At 34.7% G+C, this 15,540-nt stretch overlaps 1 protein-coding gene across 1 annotated transcript in view; it reads right to left on the reverse strand.

The window, feature by feature from the left end:
* The window catches only part of LOC136041251 (uncharacterized), an 82,686-nt gene that overhangs the window by 53,853 nt on the left and 13,293 nt on the right, over positions 1 to 15,540 (reverse strand). Inside the window, exons 3-6 of the mRNA XM_065725857.1 lie at positions 15,134 to 15,203; positions 9,949 to 10,028; positions 3,825 to 3,952; positions 1,132 to 1,221 (exon numbers count right to left, since the gene is read on the reverse strand). Of these exons, the coding sequence (XP_065581929.1) occupies positions 1,132 to 1,221; positions 3,825 to 3,952; positions 9,949 to 10,028; positions 15,134 to 15,203 (368 nt within the window). The remainder of the gene's footprint in view (positions 1 to 1,131; positions 1,222 to 3,824; positions 3,953 to 9,948; positions 10,029 to 15,133; positions 15,204 to 15,540) is intronic.

Raw genomic sequence — 15,540 nt, forward strand, 5'->3', positions numbered from 1 at the left:
TTCACAGTAGGTTCCCTACGCCCCCCCCCCCCCAGGTGACCGTATTTATGGCTACAGGTGGTTTGATTTGTATTTAAGCCCCGTAATCCGGATCTGAAGTTTTTTCTTCTCTTTTAAGGCCCAAATATGATGATTTACGCAAGTTTTCTGCACAGAGCTTCTCAATAGGGCGATAATTTCCAGGGAGAATTTGGAGGGTGGAGCCCCTCCATTTTCGTTTGCACAAGCGTGATTCTGATATTATTCTAGGTTTTCGCTTGACTTGACTTACCACTACTGAAACCTTATCACAACACCAAGTCACCTAAGTCTAACACAGCAGCGTACATTCCTCCACTCTACTCAGTAGAGTATCACTCCTTACTCCCTCCCATGAAGTTCATTTTTCCTTTAATCCTTTCTTATGAGCCTTCCCCCAGTCTTCCCTCTTTCAAGGGTGTCCTACTTTTCGTTAGGTTCTAGTAGACTTGCGGAAAAATAAGATTTTGGGAAACGTGATTCAATCATCTTCAAATTTATTTCAGTACCGCCCTGGAAGCTGAAATCGAGCCAATTTTTCATTAATACCTGTTGTTGCGCCACACTTTCTAGAAAAAAAAAAATAAGATGAAAATAAGTTTCTTTTTTTAAATGAACAGTCAAAACGGACATTAAAACTAAAAACGAACATGAGATTAGTGAATAGAAAATAGTCAGTTGGTAATTGCGTGTGTTTTGACACACACACGCACAATCATAACAAAATTTGGCTTTTCAAGGGGAGTAATGAATCAAAGGAATCACACCTGTGTACACGAAGATAGAGGGGACCCTTTCTCCAAATTCTATCGGGAACTTATCCCCTTATGAGGAATCTCCGTGAAGAAAAGGTCTCTCAAACCTTTTACAATTTACAGAGTGAAATAGAGTCATTTTACAGATTGGAAAAAAATAGTCAGTTGGTAATTGCACATATTTTGAACTTTGTTCTCATAAGCCTTTTAGCACAACGTTTGCAAGACCTTTAGCGAATATTTACTAACCAGGTCAGCACCCAGCTTTGATTTGAATCAAGCCCATTGGTGAAAACAGTTAGGACCTTTCAGTTTGAGATTTGGCTGTACCAAATCGAAGCAGAAAATTAATACGTACCGGACGATTCAATCCTTGGTTCTGATCAGACAAATCTATGATAACATTATGAAATCCATCAACCGGTAGAAGAGAACCGATGGCCGCTAGCTGAAAAAGAGCGAACATTTTAAATTCTTCAAACCAAAAGCTGAAGGACACTAAAATTCAGGCAGCATAAACATTATGTTTTTTTCTAGAGGTGTCATATAAGCTAAACTAAACTAAAAAAAATGCCTTAAAATAATTGTCACTGGTAATGAAACTGTCGACTGTAGATGAGCTTTTTTATTTTTATCCCATTTTTCAATGAATTTTCTTGTTTTATTCCTTAACATATAATCTAATACACTTTTTCTTAAGTTTATATGGAACTGTGATCTCCCCCTCATGCGGAGCGTTTCCATTTGATCAAATGAGTCAACCAACTCTGATATATGCGTCTACAGTGACACCATTGATACCAAGAACTCCTTTTGGCTTTCAGCCAATTACATATTGGTCTTACTTTTCTCTTCCTGTTAGCTCATCGTCATATTGCAGTAACCCCCCCCCCCAACGCCAATTACACTTGCTACAGCTACTACAACTCTTGCTGCACTGGTAAGTTGGACTTACCAGTCGTAGGTCAACTTTTTGTAATCTTATGCATCTATACCATAGGGTAGCAGTCCAGAGAGATGTTCTTCCTAATGTTAATTAAAAAAAATTATTTTTTTCTTTTTTCAGGCTGTGTAAAATCTGATAGTGAAATGAAATCCAACTTTTACCCAAGCTTAACTCAATACTGTTCATTTTATTTATTAGAGAGTTATAGTCAAAATTTGAAAAAAGTAAACAAAATAGTCTCATTTGTTTGCAAAAGAGGAATTCAAAAACGGAAAACGGTTTTCTTCATTGATACTACCACTACCGAATTTATTAATTGATATAACGACCAATGGAAGGCACCAAGGGAGTAATGAAAGACAGCTGCGACTCTTTAACTCTCAGACCATTTAAATTCTTAGAGTATATTCACCCCCTCTCCCTAGTCAAAATCAATACTTGACTAATAAGACAGCCAACCAAATGAAAACCATCATAACACACACCAACCACAAACGCAGGAACGAAAAATGCTAAAAAAAAAAAAGGGTAAATATATTATGGACTACTTTTTAAGGTTTGAAAATGTAAGTTTGAACAAGCCTCAAGTCACACTATGTGGGATATCCGTTCAACAGCTACTAACAAAGGGGCCATACGTTTCAAGAGAGCAAAATACAAATTTGAGAAGCCCCAGAAATAAGAAAATTATATGAAAAATATAAAAAATTATGTGCACAATCATAACAAAAAATAGGCATTCCACGGGGGTGGGGGCAAGGGATCAAAGGCATCACCCTGCGTTTGGTTCTAACAAGTACTATAAATAATATTTTGCGTACTACATTTCACGTTACAAACGGACGAAACAATCCACATGAAAACAATGTCTTAATTTGGATGGATATTCGTTTGGCTTTTGTTGAAGATTAGACTAGAAATTTGCTTTTCCGGTCGCTTAAAATATATTAAATATGCCTCTTTATGGATAGGTAAAAATGCAATATTGACATTTTCCTTAAATAATATAAGGAATCTTATTCTACAAAAAAAAATTTCGAAAATTTTCGAAAAACATCAGAAAATTAAAGCTGAAATGAACTTCTCATTTTTAGACTAAAAATGAACTTCTCTGGTAGGTAAAATTACACTTAAAATAAATAAAACTTTCCTGTTTCAATACTGACAAAATATACAATAGATGTTCTTTTTTAGATAAATATACAAAGGAATATCATTCGCGGTAAAACAAGATAAGTAGTTTTCGGGCGTAGATGATGGACTGGTTTCAAAAACCAAGGTCGTTAAAATGAAAGCAATGTCTTAGGCAGTTTGGCTTGTATTCCTTTGTCTTTAACGTGTATTCATTTTTTTATCTACACTTTTACAAGCATGTAGAACCCATATGTGCCAAAACGTATGAGGAAAGTGAAATAAAGACACAATAAGAGCCTAGGTAAATAGAAACTTGTAGAATCATAGGTGCAAACAGGTTCGACTCAGGGGGGTGGAAGGGCAATTTCAAAGGGTCAGAGCTTCAGAGCAATTTATGAGGATTATTCTTCCTTTCTTAGACAGCCTCCCCCCCCCTCTCTGTGTGCAGATATGATCCTAATCCTTTCTTATTTTTAACCAAACACATTATATTTATAAACTTGATATATTGGTGACGTCACATAAGAAGAGTCAAGGCAAGTCAGATTTTCCGTGGGCGGTAAATATAAACTTTACGACAAAACAAGTACAAAAGGGGAATTTTTTTTAAGCTCAAAAGAACGGTTTCCCTTAGATTGTCATCAAATTTATAATAGATGGCGTTCTGCCCGCAATCCGTGATGAAAAGACATTTTTATATCGCTTAAGGTGGAGTTTTTGGTGCCTATTAATATAGTAGTTCAAACATTCATGGTCAACCCTTAATAAGAGAAATAATAGAACTTATAAGTAGCTAAGAGCAAGCGATGAATTTGACCCCCCCCCCCTCCTTCCCTGCGTGTGGTATAAAACCACATTTTGTGACGGTTTCACTACAGTCATGAACTCTCTCTAGAGTCAAACCCAGAGTGTACATCTACATCCTCATGTGAGTTCACAGACATCCAAAAAGAAAAGCCTGATTTACGCACTTGACTGAGAGGCAGTTCTTCTCGAAGAAGAAAATCATCTGCTCGAACAGCGATTTCCCTTGGCTCTGCTTCAAAATTGAAATCCAGCGGCTCATTATACAGCACTCTTGTAGCACGACGAGCTCGATCTACAAATGAAAAATAAATCCTGTATTTATGTAAAATTTACACTGCTTGGATGCTCAGCAAATATTGTAAGTAGCCTATTCCAAAAACATATAGAACTTGGTTAAGCAAGGAAGAAAAAAAACTGCCAAAAACTTCACTTACATTGCCTAAACCTTTCAGCAAAAAATGCACTTTTTGGAAAACTTCTGTTCTTCCTCAGATTTGCTCACATTCTTAAAGTAAGCTTTTTTTCGGACAATAACAAAATTTTGTCTCAAAACGCCTTTACACACACAACGAACACCCAAGTAACCGCGCAGAAAATAAAAAACAGAGCCAAGAGCTCATGTGGCACTTGTGACGAGGTCGGAAGAGCCAACATTTCGCAATGTTATCGCGGTGATGTTTTTTTTTTTTTTTTTTTTTTTTTTTGAGGTGACCATGATAAGCACCACTGCGCGGGATTTCTGCCTCTGAAGCTGAATAGCTTTTTCTATAATTTTTGATCGCTTTAAATCCATCGCTTGATTTAGCTCCTCCTACACTTTCTGGCCCATACTATAGCAAATTCCAGATTTAATCACCATAAAATGTGATCTAATCTGGTATTTTTGGTAAAAGTGTTAGTCAAGGCCAGACATTTCAAAAAAAGTTTTGAAATTAAGCTAAAACTTAATACTAAAAATGACAGAGCAAGAAAGAACTCATAAAAATTGTCTATGTCAGGAACTGAACCTACGACCTTTGGAGTAGAGTACCAACACCATATCCAATGTGCTATACAGGCTTTCAAGGAGACATTTTTTATATATTTTCTAATTTTTGCAAATTAACTGTCTCTCCCCCCCCCCCCCTCCCAGATGGCCAAATCAAGGAAGCAACTATTTCTAAGTTAATCAGGTTCGGTCCCTGATACGCCTGCCAACTTTCATCGTCCTAGATTGTTTGAAAGTGCCCAAACTAGCAAAACCAGTACCGAGAGACCGACCGACCGACGGACAGACGGACAGAAACTGCGATCGCTGTAGCGCACTTGGCCGACGGGCAAGTACCATAAAAACGAGCACTCTTATGCGAGGGCTGCAGGCACAAGCTGTACTCTTGTGCTTGTTTCACGTTGCAAATCCAATGGCTCATCGTGGCGCTTGAAATTCGACAAAGAATAGACAACCACTCTCAGTCCTAGCGTCTGCCGTATTTCCTGAGCCGACCAAGCAGTTCCAAGAAGGACTTGATGATGGATAGTCAGATTATCTTTTAACCGCAGAATCATTTCCTACACGATGACAGCGGGATATATTTCAGATATCTCTTCAATATTGCGTCTTCAGAACACAGTAGTACGTCGCCGAACCATTAGAGGTGTCTTCATTTGATTACATTTTATATAAGAGGCCAGTTTCCAGCTTTACTGCGGTTGGCATCGTTGCTGACTCTCGCAGATCACCTGACCTGCAGGACATACAGACGGCATTTATAATAAAAAAAAAACATCCAGATCCCGGGCTTTTGAGGTTTATAGGACAAAGTCTCGCCGCTATACAGTAATATCGACCACTCATTGTGTCACATATCCGCAGTTTGGTCTTCAATGTAACTTTTTGTTGGTTCCATAAGGAATTCCTCAGACGGGGAAAAACAGCCATGGCTAAAGAAACTAAACTAACCGAAGGAAGAGAAATAAATCCAAACACCGTCATCCTCCGCCCCAATCTCTTCAAAACTTTGCTCTATACCCCCTTCTATTAAATTTCAGTTCCTTTGAAGGAATTCTTATCACCGATTTCCATCCCATTCAAGGGCGTCTGGGTGTCAAGGACGTCAGCCCTTTCGAGGATGATTTGGTTCCGCATGAATAGCCTAAAAACACTATTTTTGGTATTTTTGGTATATTTATCCTTCATCCGTAAAACTTGACATATCGTTAGTTTTCAAACCTATTCTAGTACTCTAAACCCTCGAAATTTCGAAAAATGTATTCATTTTGCAAATGTTGCCACGTTCAACCATGAAAATGAATAAGCAAAAATAATTAATTAAATTTGACAGCGCCGTTCTTCCGTAAAAATTCGAACATTAACGATCTGTTGCTTCCCACAGGCAACTACACCTTCCGAGTAAAGCTATACTTTTTAAGCGGTTTGGTGCTATACATGTATTTAGCTTATTATGGCTGATTTTTCATCAAAATGTCTTCTTTTTTAAATTTGGTACCTTCTACTATTAAGAATTGCATAAGTACATACGGTAAAGGTAAAAAAAAGGTGAAGGATACGGCACTAGGCCCTTAAAGACCAAAACGGCGGTGCCGATCTCCGATTCAAAGCCCTTCAGCCAGGAAGTGCAATTCCAATTTTTTTTTTTTTTGATTTGGTACCTGCTGCTACAACGTGCTGCATAACTACATACAATAAAGGTAAAAACAGGTGAAGGATACGGGACTAGGCCCTTAAAGTCCAAACCATTGGTGCTGATCTTCGATTCAAGGCCCTTCAGACAGAAAGTCCAATTCCTTTTGTTTTTAATTTGGTACCTCTTGCTACCAAGTGCTGCATATCTACATACAATAAAGGTAAAAAAAGGAGAAGAATACAGTAAGCCATTAAGGTCCAAACCGGCAGTGCTGATCTCCGTTTCAAGGCCCTTCAGCCAGGAAGTGCAATTCCTTTTTTTTTAATTTAGTACCTGCTTCTATAAAGCACTGCATAACTACATACAGTAAAGCTAAATAAAGGTGAAGGACACGGGAATAGGCCCTTAAAGTCCAAACCGTTGGTGCTGATCTCCGTTTCAAGACCCTTCAGCCAGGAAGTGCAATTCCTCTTTTTTTTTATTTGGTACCTGCTGCTAATAAGTGCTGCATAACTACATACAGTAAAGGTAAAAAAAAGGTGAAGGATAAGGCACTAGGCCATTAAAGTCCAAACCGGAGGTGAGGATGTCCGATTCAAGGCCCTTGAGCCAAGAAGTACAGTTCTTTTTTGAATTTGGTACCTACTGCTACCAAGTGCTGCATAACTACATACAATAAAGGTAAAAAAAAGGAGAAGAATACAGTACTAAGCCATTAAAGTCCAAACCGGCAATGCTGATCTCCGTTTCAAGGCCCTTCAGCCAGGAAGTGCAATTCATTTTTTTTTAATTTGGTACCTCTGCTAACAAGTGCTGCATAACTACATACAATAAAGGTAAAACAAAGGTGAAGGATACGGCACTAGCCCCTTAAAGTCCAAACCAGAGGTGCTAATCTGCGATTCAAGGCCCTTCATCCAGGAAGTGCAATTCCTCTTCTTTTCTTTTTTTTTGGTACCTGCTGCTAACAAGTGCTGCATAACTACATACAGTAAAGGTAAAAAAAGGCGAATGATACGGCACTAGGCCCTTAAAGTCCAAACCGGAGGTGCTAATCTCCGATTCAAGGCCCTTCAGCCAGGAAGTGCAATTCCTCTTTTTTTTAATTTGGTACCTGCTGCTAACAAGTGCTGCATAACTACATATAATAAAGGTAAAAAAAGGTGAAGGATACGGCACTAGGCCCTTAAAGTTCAAACCGGAGGTGCTAATCTCCGATTCAAGGTCCTTAAACCAGGAAGTGCAATTGGGGCCAGCCATCCTGTGCTGTCGCACACCCTTCCTGCTTACCTCCCCTAGATATTTCCACGTAACTATTTAGAGCTGGCTCTACTCTGACTGAGTTTACAGAGTCAGACCTCCGTAACTACATACAGTTGTCTTTTTCATTAAAAACTAAACTCCCATTTTTCTTACTTTTGGAGATACACTTTTTTGTAAAGTTTCCACTTAAATAATTCAAAAATCATTCTTCATTTTCATTGTCTTTGGTAGTTCCAATGTCAGGGAAGGTATTTGCCCTTGCGACCCAAAACCAATTGAGCACACTCCAGAGGAAAACATGTTTTACAGCCTCGTTGTTCGTTACATCAATAAACTACCATTGAAATAAAATACCCTCCGAAGGTAGATCCCGAACAAACTGTTTAAACGATTATAATTTAATTCATTATTAGATGAACAGTAATTTTATGTAAAAATATTTTTGGCTAGAAATGTGTGTGCATATGCTGCTCTACCATCTCGAGTTCATCACCATGGATGTTTAACTCATTTTCCTCAATTCGGGTATTTTCATACATATGTTGCTTTAATCATCTCAGCGACATCACCATGTATGTTTAACTCATTTTTCTCAATTCGGGTATTTTCATGCATATGTTGCTTTATCATCTCAGCGACATCACCATGTATGTTTAACTCATTTTTCTCAATTTGGGTATTTTCATGCATGGCTAACACTGGCACCAGCATTTGTACTCTAGCGCCACCAGTTCCGGCACTGATACTACTACTGTAGTTATCGTGGCCTTCGATCTTTCGCAGGATATCGGTGACGGTCCAGAGACTTCTACGAGTTCTACCCTCACCGTTATTTGGGCTGTAGGGTGGCCACAGATATGACCGGTACGGCGACTACAAGTGTACTATCTGTAGGGAGTAAGTGTCATAGCATTTTGTCCATGCTGTCAAAAGCCATTAACCCTTCTTCCTAAAACTTATCTTCCCTCGGGAACGATGTCTCAAAATAGTATAGGAACTGTTTTTTATGCTCCAATAAACTTTACTTTCTCTCTCTAAAGAGAGCTCATTATCTAGTCAAATAATTGATAATAGAAGCTTATGTAGAAAAGTGAAAAAAATCCTAGCATTTACAGATCAGGCTCACAAAATATGCTCTGAAAAAAATTAACTCTATCTTATCTCTGGCAAGAAGTGCGCAGAATAGAGCTCAAGAGATCTAGTCAATCATAAACCTCCAGGGGTGATCCTGTGAGTGCCCTCTGCTCCAAATCAATAGCCTGCACTCTCCTTTACTATCCAACTGATTTTAATCGTAACACACTGGTTTTTAACCAGCCAATGAGATGGAAATTCTATGAGCTCATACAATTTGATAAGGCAACATGGTCTGTGAAATTACGGCCATTTATATCTTGGAAAACTCTAAATCTTTCCAATGTTTCATGCTGTATGAAAAACACACGCGCATAGTATATGTCTATTTCAGGTTGGTTTTGTGTTTCATATCTCAAAAATTTAATTTTTGTCGTACGACACTGTTATGACCATCTATTTACTAATAGGTAATAGAACTATTTACTATAGATAAAAACGAAATTAACTAATTAGCAAAACTGCAAGACCAAGGAAAGGACAAAAGTGAAATTACATGGTATTTAAGAGTAAGCAGGGGAGGGAAGAAACAGAGAGTTCCAAAGTGGGAAAGAAGTTAGCTTACTAAAAGGATATTTATATGATAATTATAGCCAAAGGTCCTAATTAACCGATAAGGATCCCCTGTTTAATAGCAAAAAAAAAAATAAGGATCCTCCAGGCTCCAGGCGCATAGGGTTTCGACTCCGCCTTTCGATTTCTAGGTCTTTTTCTACAGAAGTAAGTAGTAAACCTCTCACCCAGCCTTACTACAGCGGGATCAATCCCTGGGCCTCGTATTTCAAAGCACAGCGTCAGCCCACTGTGTTATCCTAGGATTATTTATCAATAGTATTGACATATAAAATAATACGATATATCCCTTTAAATGTTACATTGTAGAAATATAAAAATGTAATACAAAATATTACATTTAACTTTTACATTATTTGATAACCTTCACGGGCTCACTATAACCACGGCCCCCAGTTTAAGAACCGCTTGTCTAGTATAAAGCAGAGCCTGCTGCTAACAATCTGCTGCTAAAAGGAAATCTGCTGCTAAAAGGAAATCTGCTGCTAAAAGGAAATCTGCTGCTAAAAAGGAAATCTGCTGCTAAAAAGGAAATCTGCTGCTAAAAAGTAAATCTGCTGCTAAAAAGGAAATCTGCTGCTAAAAAGGAAATCTGCTGCTAAAAAGGAAATCTGCTGCTAAAAGGAAACGTAAAATACCCTTAACAATTGAAAAGCCGAAGGGATTAATCAAATAAGTGAGTAAAATATCTTACCAGCAGACGACGGAGAAATAAAATCATAAATCAAGTCCTTGAATGGAGATTCGTCAGCATACTGGAGGGTAGCTTTTCCCCTAAAATAATAAAATAAACCATTAATAGCTTATAAGTAATAGTTAATAGCTGTCTAAACTTATAAGTAAAAAGTAATAGTTAAATATAGATTGCCAGGGTATCCTAAATAAAAAGATGATAAAGAGATCATGAAATGGAATGGCTTTGTTCATGGGTTAGAGACACTATTTTGATGTTTAGGTGGAAAGGCTAACTTTTAAAGTAACAAAATAAAGCATAATTTAATAGAATAATCAGCAAATTTGAAGTAGTATAATTAACAAAATTAATAGAAAGATACAGTACAGGAATATGGCTCGTTACTTAGTGCCTCTAACATACACACTTTATCCCGGGGGGAGGAAGAATCTTTATTATGCTGTATACTAATACACCTATATTTTGTATTTACCAACACTACACGGGTTGTATTTGTTGTCTATACAGTTTAAAATTTGAGACAATTTTGAAGGCAATAAAACACCTTCACAAATGGATGCATAAAACTTAGAATACTTTAAAAGGGAATATAATACTCCCACATTCTTTTTTCACTCTATTATTATTTAATAGTTTTAATGAGAGCGTATTACATAAAATGTATATATATATATATATATATATATATATATATATATATATATATATATATATATATATATATATATATATATATATATATATATATATATATATATATATATATATATATATATATATATATATATATATATATATATACATATATATATATATATATATATATATATATATATATATATATATATATATATATATATATATATATATTAGCAGTATTTATTGTAATTTTTTTCCTGCAATTTGTCATAATCGTTTCATTTCTCTCCAAACCCCTATGAAGTAAATTCAAATGAAACCAGTAGATAAAGACACGTTAGAGTACTGTTAAGAGCACAGTCATTCTTTATGGAAAATCCCTCTGTTTAGGTCTTAGGCAGACTTATGAGAGATTACACCAAACTGCTTCCATCTTTAAAAGTGTCCTTTAATTTCATTAGTTCATTTTTGGGACGATTTCGAAAGGCAGTCAAATTATCCAATAGTCCTGGATAGAAAAATAACCCCACCTCTTAAAAATCACGTTAACTAACGCTGAAAGACAAATCAAGAGAATTCAGTGTCTGGAAATAAACCCGTGGTAGAAAAACTTCCATAAAATTATAATAAATCAAGGTTTTTTCACCATAATCTAAAAAAAAGACACAAGGAAAAATCACTTACCCGTTTGAACGGCCTGAATATAGCAAAAAATGTGTCATTTTATGCTTACATAGTCTTTCTCAGTGATATGAATATATCCTTCTTTTTACAAAGGATATTATTAGAAAAGCTGTTTCGAAGCTTGTATATTTTATATATTAAAGCTATTATTGGAGCTTTTAAAGTCAGACACGTGCCACATATGGGTTTGGAATTCGATCACAAGACTACACCTTTCTTTAATACCAATCTCCTAAATTTACACTTTTCTTGTTCAAAGGTTTCCTGAAATCTAACTTGAGGATTATAGTCTTTCTATTTACAAGCGCCGAATTTAAATTCAGAAATAATTGAATTACCATTAAAAGATTTGAGACTAGAATATTTTTGAATAACATATATAGAGCCGAGTTAATTTGAACAATAAGTTGAGGGTTAAAATTTAACATATTTAATATAACGAAGTTATTTTCAAATTTAATAACGAAAAAAAATGATGTTAATCTAATTCAAAAGCAAGTCCTTTCAATAAAATCTCTAATTGTAAAATTGGCAATTTTTTATTCTTTAAATCCTTGTCTTAATTGGTGCAATAAGAGTTTAAGAATTTCAAGAAGGGTCGGCACCTTATTTATTAAACCTTATAATTATTATAATTATAATTATTGGAATTATTATAGAATTATTAGACCTTATAATTATATTATTATTAGACACCTTATAATTTAGTAGAAAGGTCGGCACCTTATTTATTAGACCTTATAATTATTATAATTATGATTATTAGAATTATTATAGAATTCTTATGGAATTATTAGAATTATTATAATTATTAGACCTTACAATTCTATTATTGTTAGACACCTTATAATCAAACAGTTCGTGGTAACGAACTGTAATAAGGAGCGACCTGGCTCAATAGTAACCAATACTCTAAAAAACGGAATTTTTATAACAATAGCTACATCAAAAGAATGATTTTAAATATATAAGTTTCATTAAGTTCAGACTTACCCATCAAAAGTTACGAGCCAGCGAAAATTTGCCTTATTTTAGAAAATAGGGGTAACCAACCCCTAAAAGTCATAGAATCTTAACGAAAATCACACCATCAGATTCAGCGTATCAGAGAACCCTTTTGCAGAAGTTTTAAGCTCCTATCTACAAAAATGTGGAATTTTGTATTTTTTGGCAGAAGGCAGACCACGGATGCGTGTTTATTTGTTGTTGTTTTTTTTTTTTCCCCAGGGGTGATCGTATCGACCCAGTGGTCCTAGAATCTTGCGAGAGGGCTCATTCTAACGGAAATGAAAAGTTCTAGTGCTCTTTTTGGGTGACAAAAAAAAATTGGAGGGCACCCCTCCCACGCTAATTATTTTCCCAAAGTCACCGGATCAAAATTCTGAGATAGCCATTCTATTCAGCGTAGTCGAAAAACCTTATAACTATGTCTTTGGGGACGACTTACTCCCCCGCAGTCCCCGTGGGAGGGGCTACAAGTCACAAACTTTGACCAGTGCTTACATATAGTAATGGTTATTTGTAAGTGTACAGACGTTTTCAGGGGGATTTTTTGGTTGGGGGGAAGGGTTGAAAAGAGGAGGATATGTTAGGGGAACTTTCCTTGGAGGAATTTATCATGGGGGAAGAAAATTTCCATGAAGGGAGCGCAGGATTTTCTAGCATTATTTAAAAAAAAAATAATGAAAAAATAAATATGAAAAGTTTTTTTCTACTGAAAGTGAGGAGCAGCATTAAAATTTAAAACGAACAGAAATTATTGCGCATATGAGGGGTTTACCTCCTCGTAATACCTCGCTCTTCACGCTAAAGTATTTTTAGTAATTTCAACTATTTATTCTACGGCCTTTGTTATTCAAGGGTCATTCTTAAGGAACTGGGACAGAATTTAAGCTTTAGTGTAAAGAGCGAGGTATCGACGAGGAGTGAACACCCTCATATACGCAATGAAACATAAGAATATAGAAGTTTGTTACGTAAGTTAATTCGTAAATTACGTATATTTTTTACTAATGAAAATGTTCGTAAAAAAATTAAAAGTTCTAATTGCCTTTTTGAGTAATCAAAAAATTGGAGGGCAACTAGGGTTCCTCCCACTCTCCGTTTTTCTCAAAATCTTCCGATTAAAACTATGAGAAAGCCATTTAGCCAAAAAAAAAATATTATGCAAATTTCGTTTTAATTATTTATGTGTGGAGAGCCAAGATCAAAACATGCATTAATTAAAAAACGTCCAGAAATTAATTTAAAAAAAAACAAGTTTTTTTCATTTAAAAAAACTTGTTTTTTTTTATTTAATTTAGTAGAAGGGTCGGCACCTTATTTATTAGACCTTACAATTATTATGATTATAATTATTAGAATTATTATAGAATCATTATAGAATTATTAGAATTATTAGACCTTGTAATTATATTATTATTAGACACCTTATATTATATTACCTTATTTATTAGACCTTATAGTTATTATAATTATAATTATTAGAATTATTATAGAATTATTATAATTATTATAGTTATTAGACCTTATACTTATATTATTATTAGATACCTTATAATTTATTAGAAGGATCGGCACCTTATTTATTAGACCTTATAATTATTACAATTATAATTATTAGAATATTATAGAATTATTATAATTATCATAATTATTAGACCTTATAATTATATTATTATTAGAGACCTTATAATTTATTAGAAGGGTCGGCACCTTATTTATTAGACCTTATAATTATTACAATTATAATTATTAGAATTATTACAGAATTATTGGAATTATTATAATTATTAGACCTTATAATTATATTATTATTAGACACCTTACAATTTATTAGAAGGGTCGGCACCTTATTTATTAGACTTTATAATTATTACAATTATAATTATTAGAATTATTATAATTATTAGACCTTATACTTATATTATTATTAGATACCTTATAATTTAGTAGAAGGGTCGGCACCTTATTTATTAGACCTTATAATTATTACAATTATAATTATTAGAATTATTATAGAATTATTCCAGAATTATTATAATTATTAGAACCAATAATTATATTATTATTAGACACCTTATAATTTAGTAGAAGGGTCGGCACCTTACACTCAATTTTAATGTTCAGTCATTCTTTTTGATGTTTAAACTTCAAAGATTCTATCTTTTCGAAAGTAAGGGAAAAAAACACAGCTTAGGTAAATATTAAAAAAAAAATCTAAGAGGCCAACGAATCTTGACCTGATTGGAAGATACACACTCTTCGTAACCCCGTGAAAGGATATATTAAAATACATAAGCAAACGCCGAAAATCATGCAAGTTTTTAGTCGAGTAGATGAAGCAATATCATAGATACTGGCAGCGTAGGGGAGAGAGAGGAAAGAAATTATGGCATTGGGGATAAAAATTTATATTTACTTGAGTCATTCACTTAAGCCACAAGGCATAATACAAAAGGGCAGAAAAAATGTAAGTTTCAAGCGCATGCCTATTATTCTGGAGGTAACCATTTTGATTTTCAAATGATCGTGAAACAATCAAGAGCACTAGAGCATCCCTCTACACTTGTATATACTGCCGCTTATTATATTCTAGCAAGCCTTTGAACTTACAATATAGTTTTTTTCTACTTACTTTGTTTCCATTATTGCATTACACCCAATTAAAGATTTACAATTGGCTCCAATTTTATCATAATTTCTTTGGTAATCTATTTTCTCCTTCTTTTTTTTTGCTACAAAGACACCCATTTTTTCCACGATTCATCATCTAGCGAAAATATTTCGTTTCTAACAACGCACACCGTATCTAACAATAGGATTTTTTAAAAATTTATATTCTATTCTAATTCAGACTCACTTGGCATTGATGCAGATTGGTGCCATTAAGTCCAGCTGATTCACGCGGAGAAGAAATTCTAAGAAATCGTCTGAAAAAGAAAATGTCTTTATACATAACGGATTCAAATACAAACAATAACTGGAACTACAAAACACTAAATCACGACAGGAGCTCATGTCTTCTAGGCAATACACAAATCAGATGGAAACCCAGTGACAGAGTCAAAACCGTCACAAGCGATGCCACTTACAGTTCAAAAAAAAACAGATAGAACAAAAATCTGAAGATATTAGTAAAACAAGAGGTAGGTCCTTCCTATTTAATTAAATAGGATAATTAAAAAAACATAATTATTAAATACAATTAAAAAACAAAAATAATTCTATCCTATAGTTTGAACTATAACTGCCAAGAAGTTCAAGAAA

The sequence above is a fragment of the Artemia franciscana genome, unplaced genomic scaffold (assembly GCF_032884065.1).
Source record: "Artemia franciscana unplaced genomic scaffold, ASM3288406v1 PGA_scaffold_1180, whole genome shotgun sequence".
NCBI lineage: Eukaryota > Metazoa > Arthropoda > Branchiopoda > Anostraca > Artemiidae > Artemia > Artemia franciscana.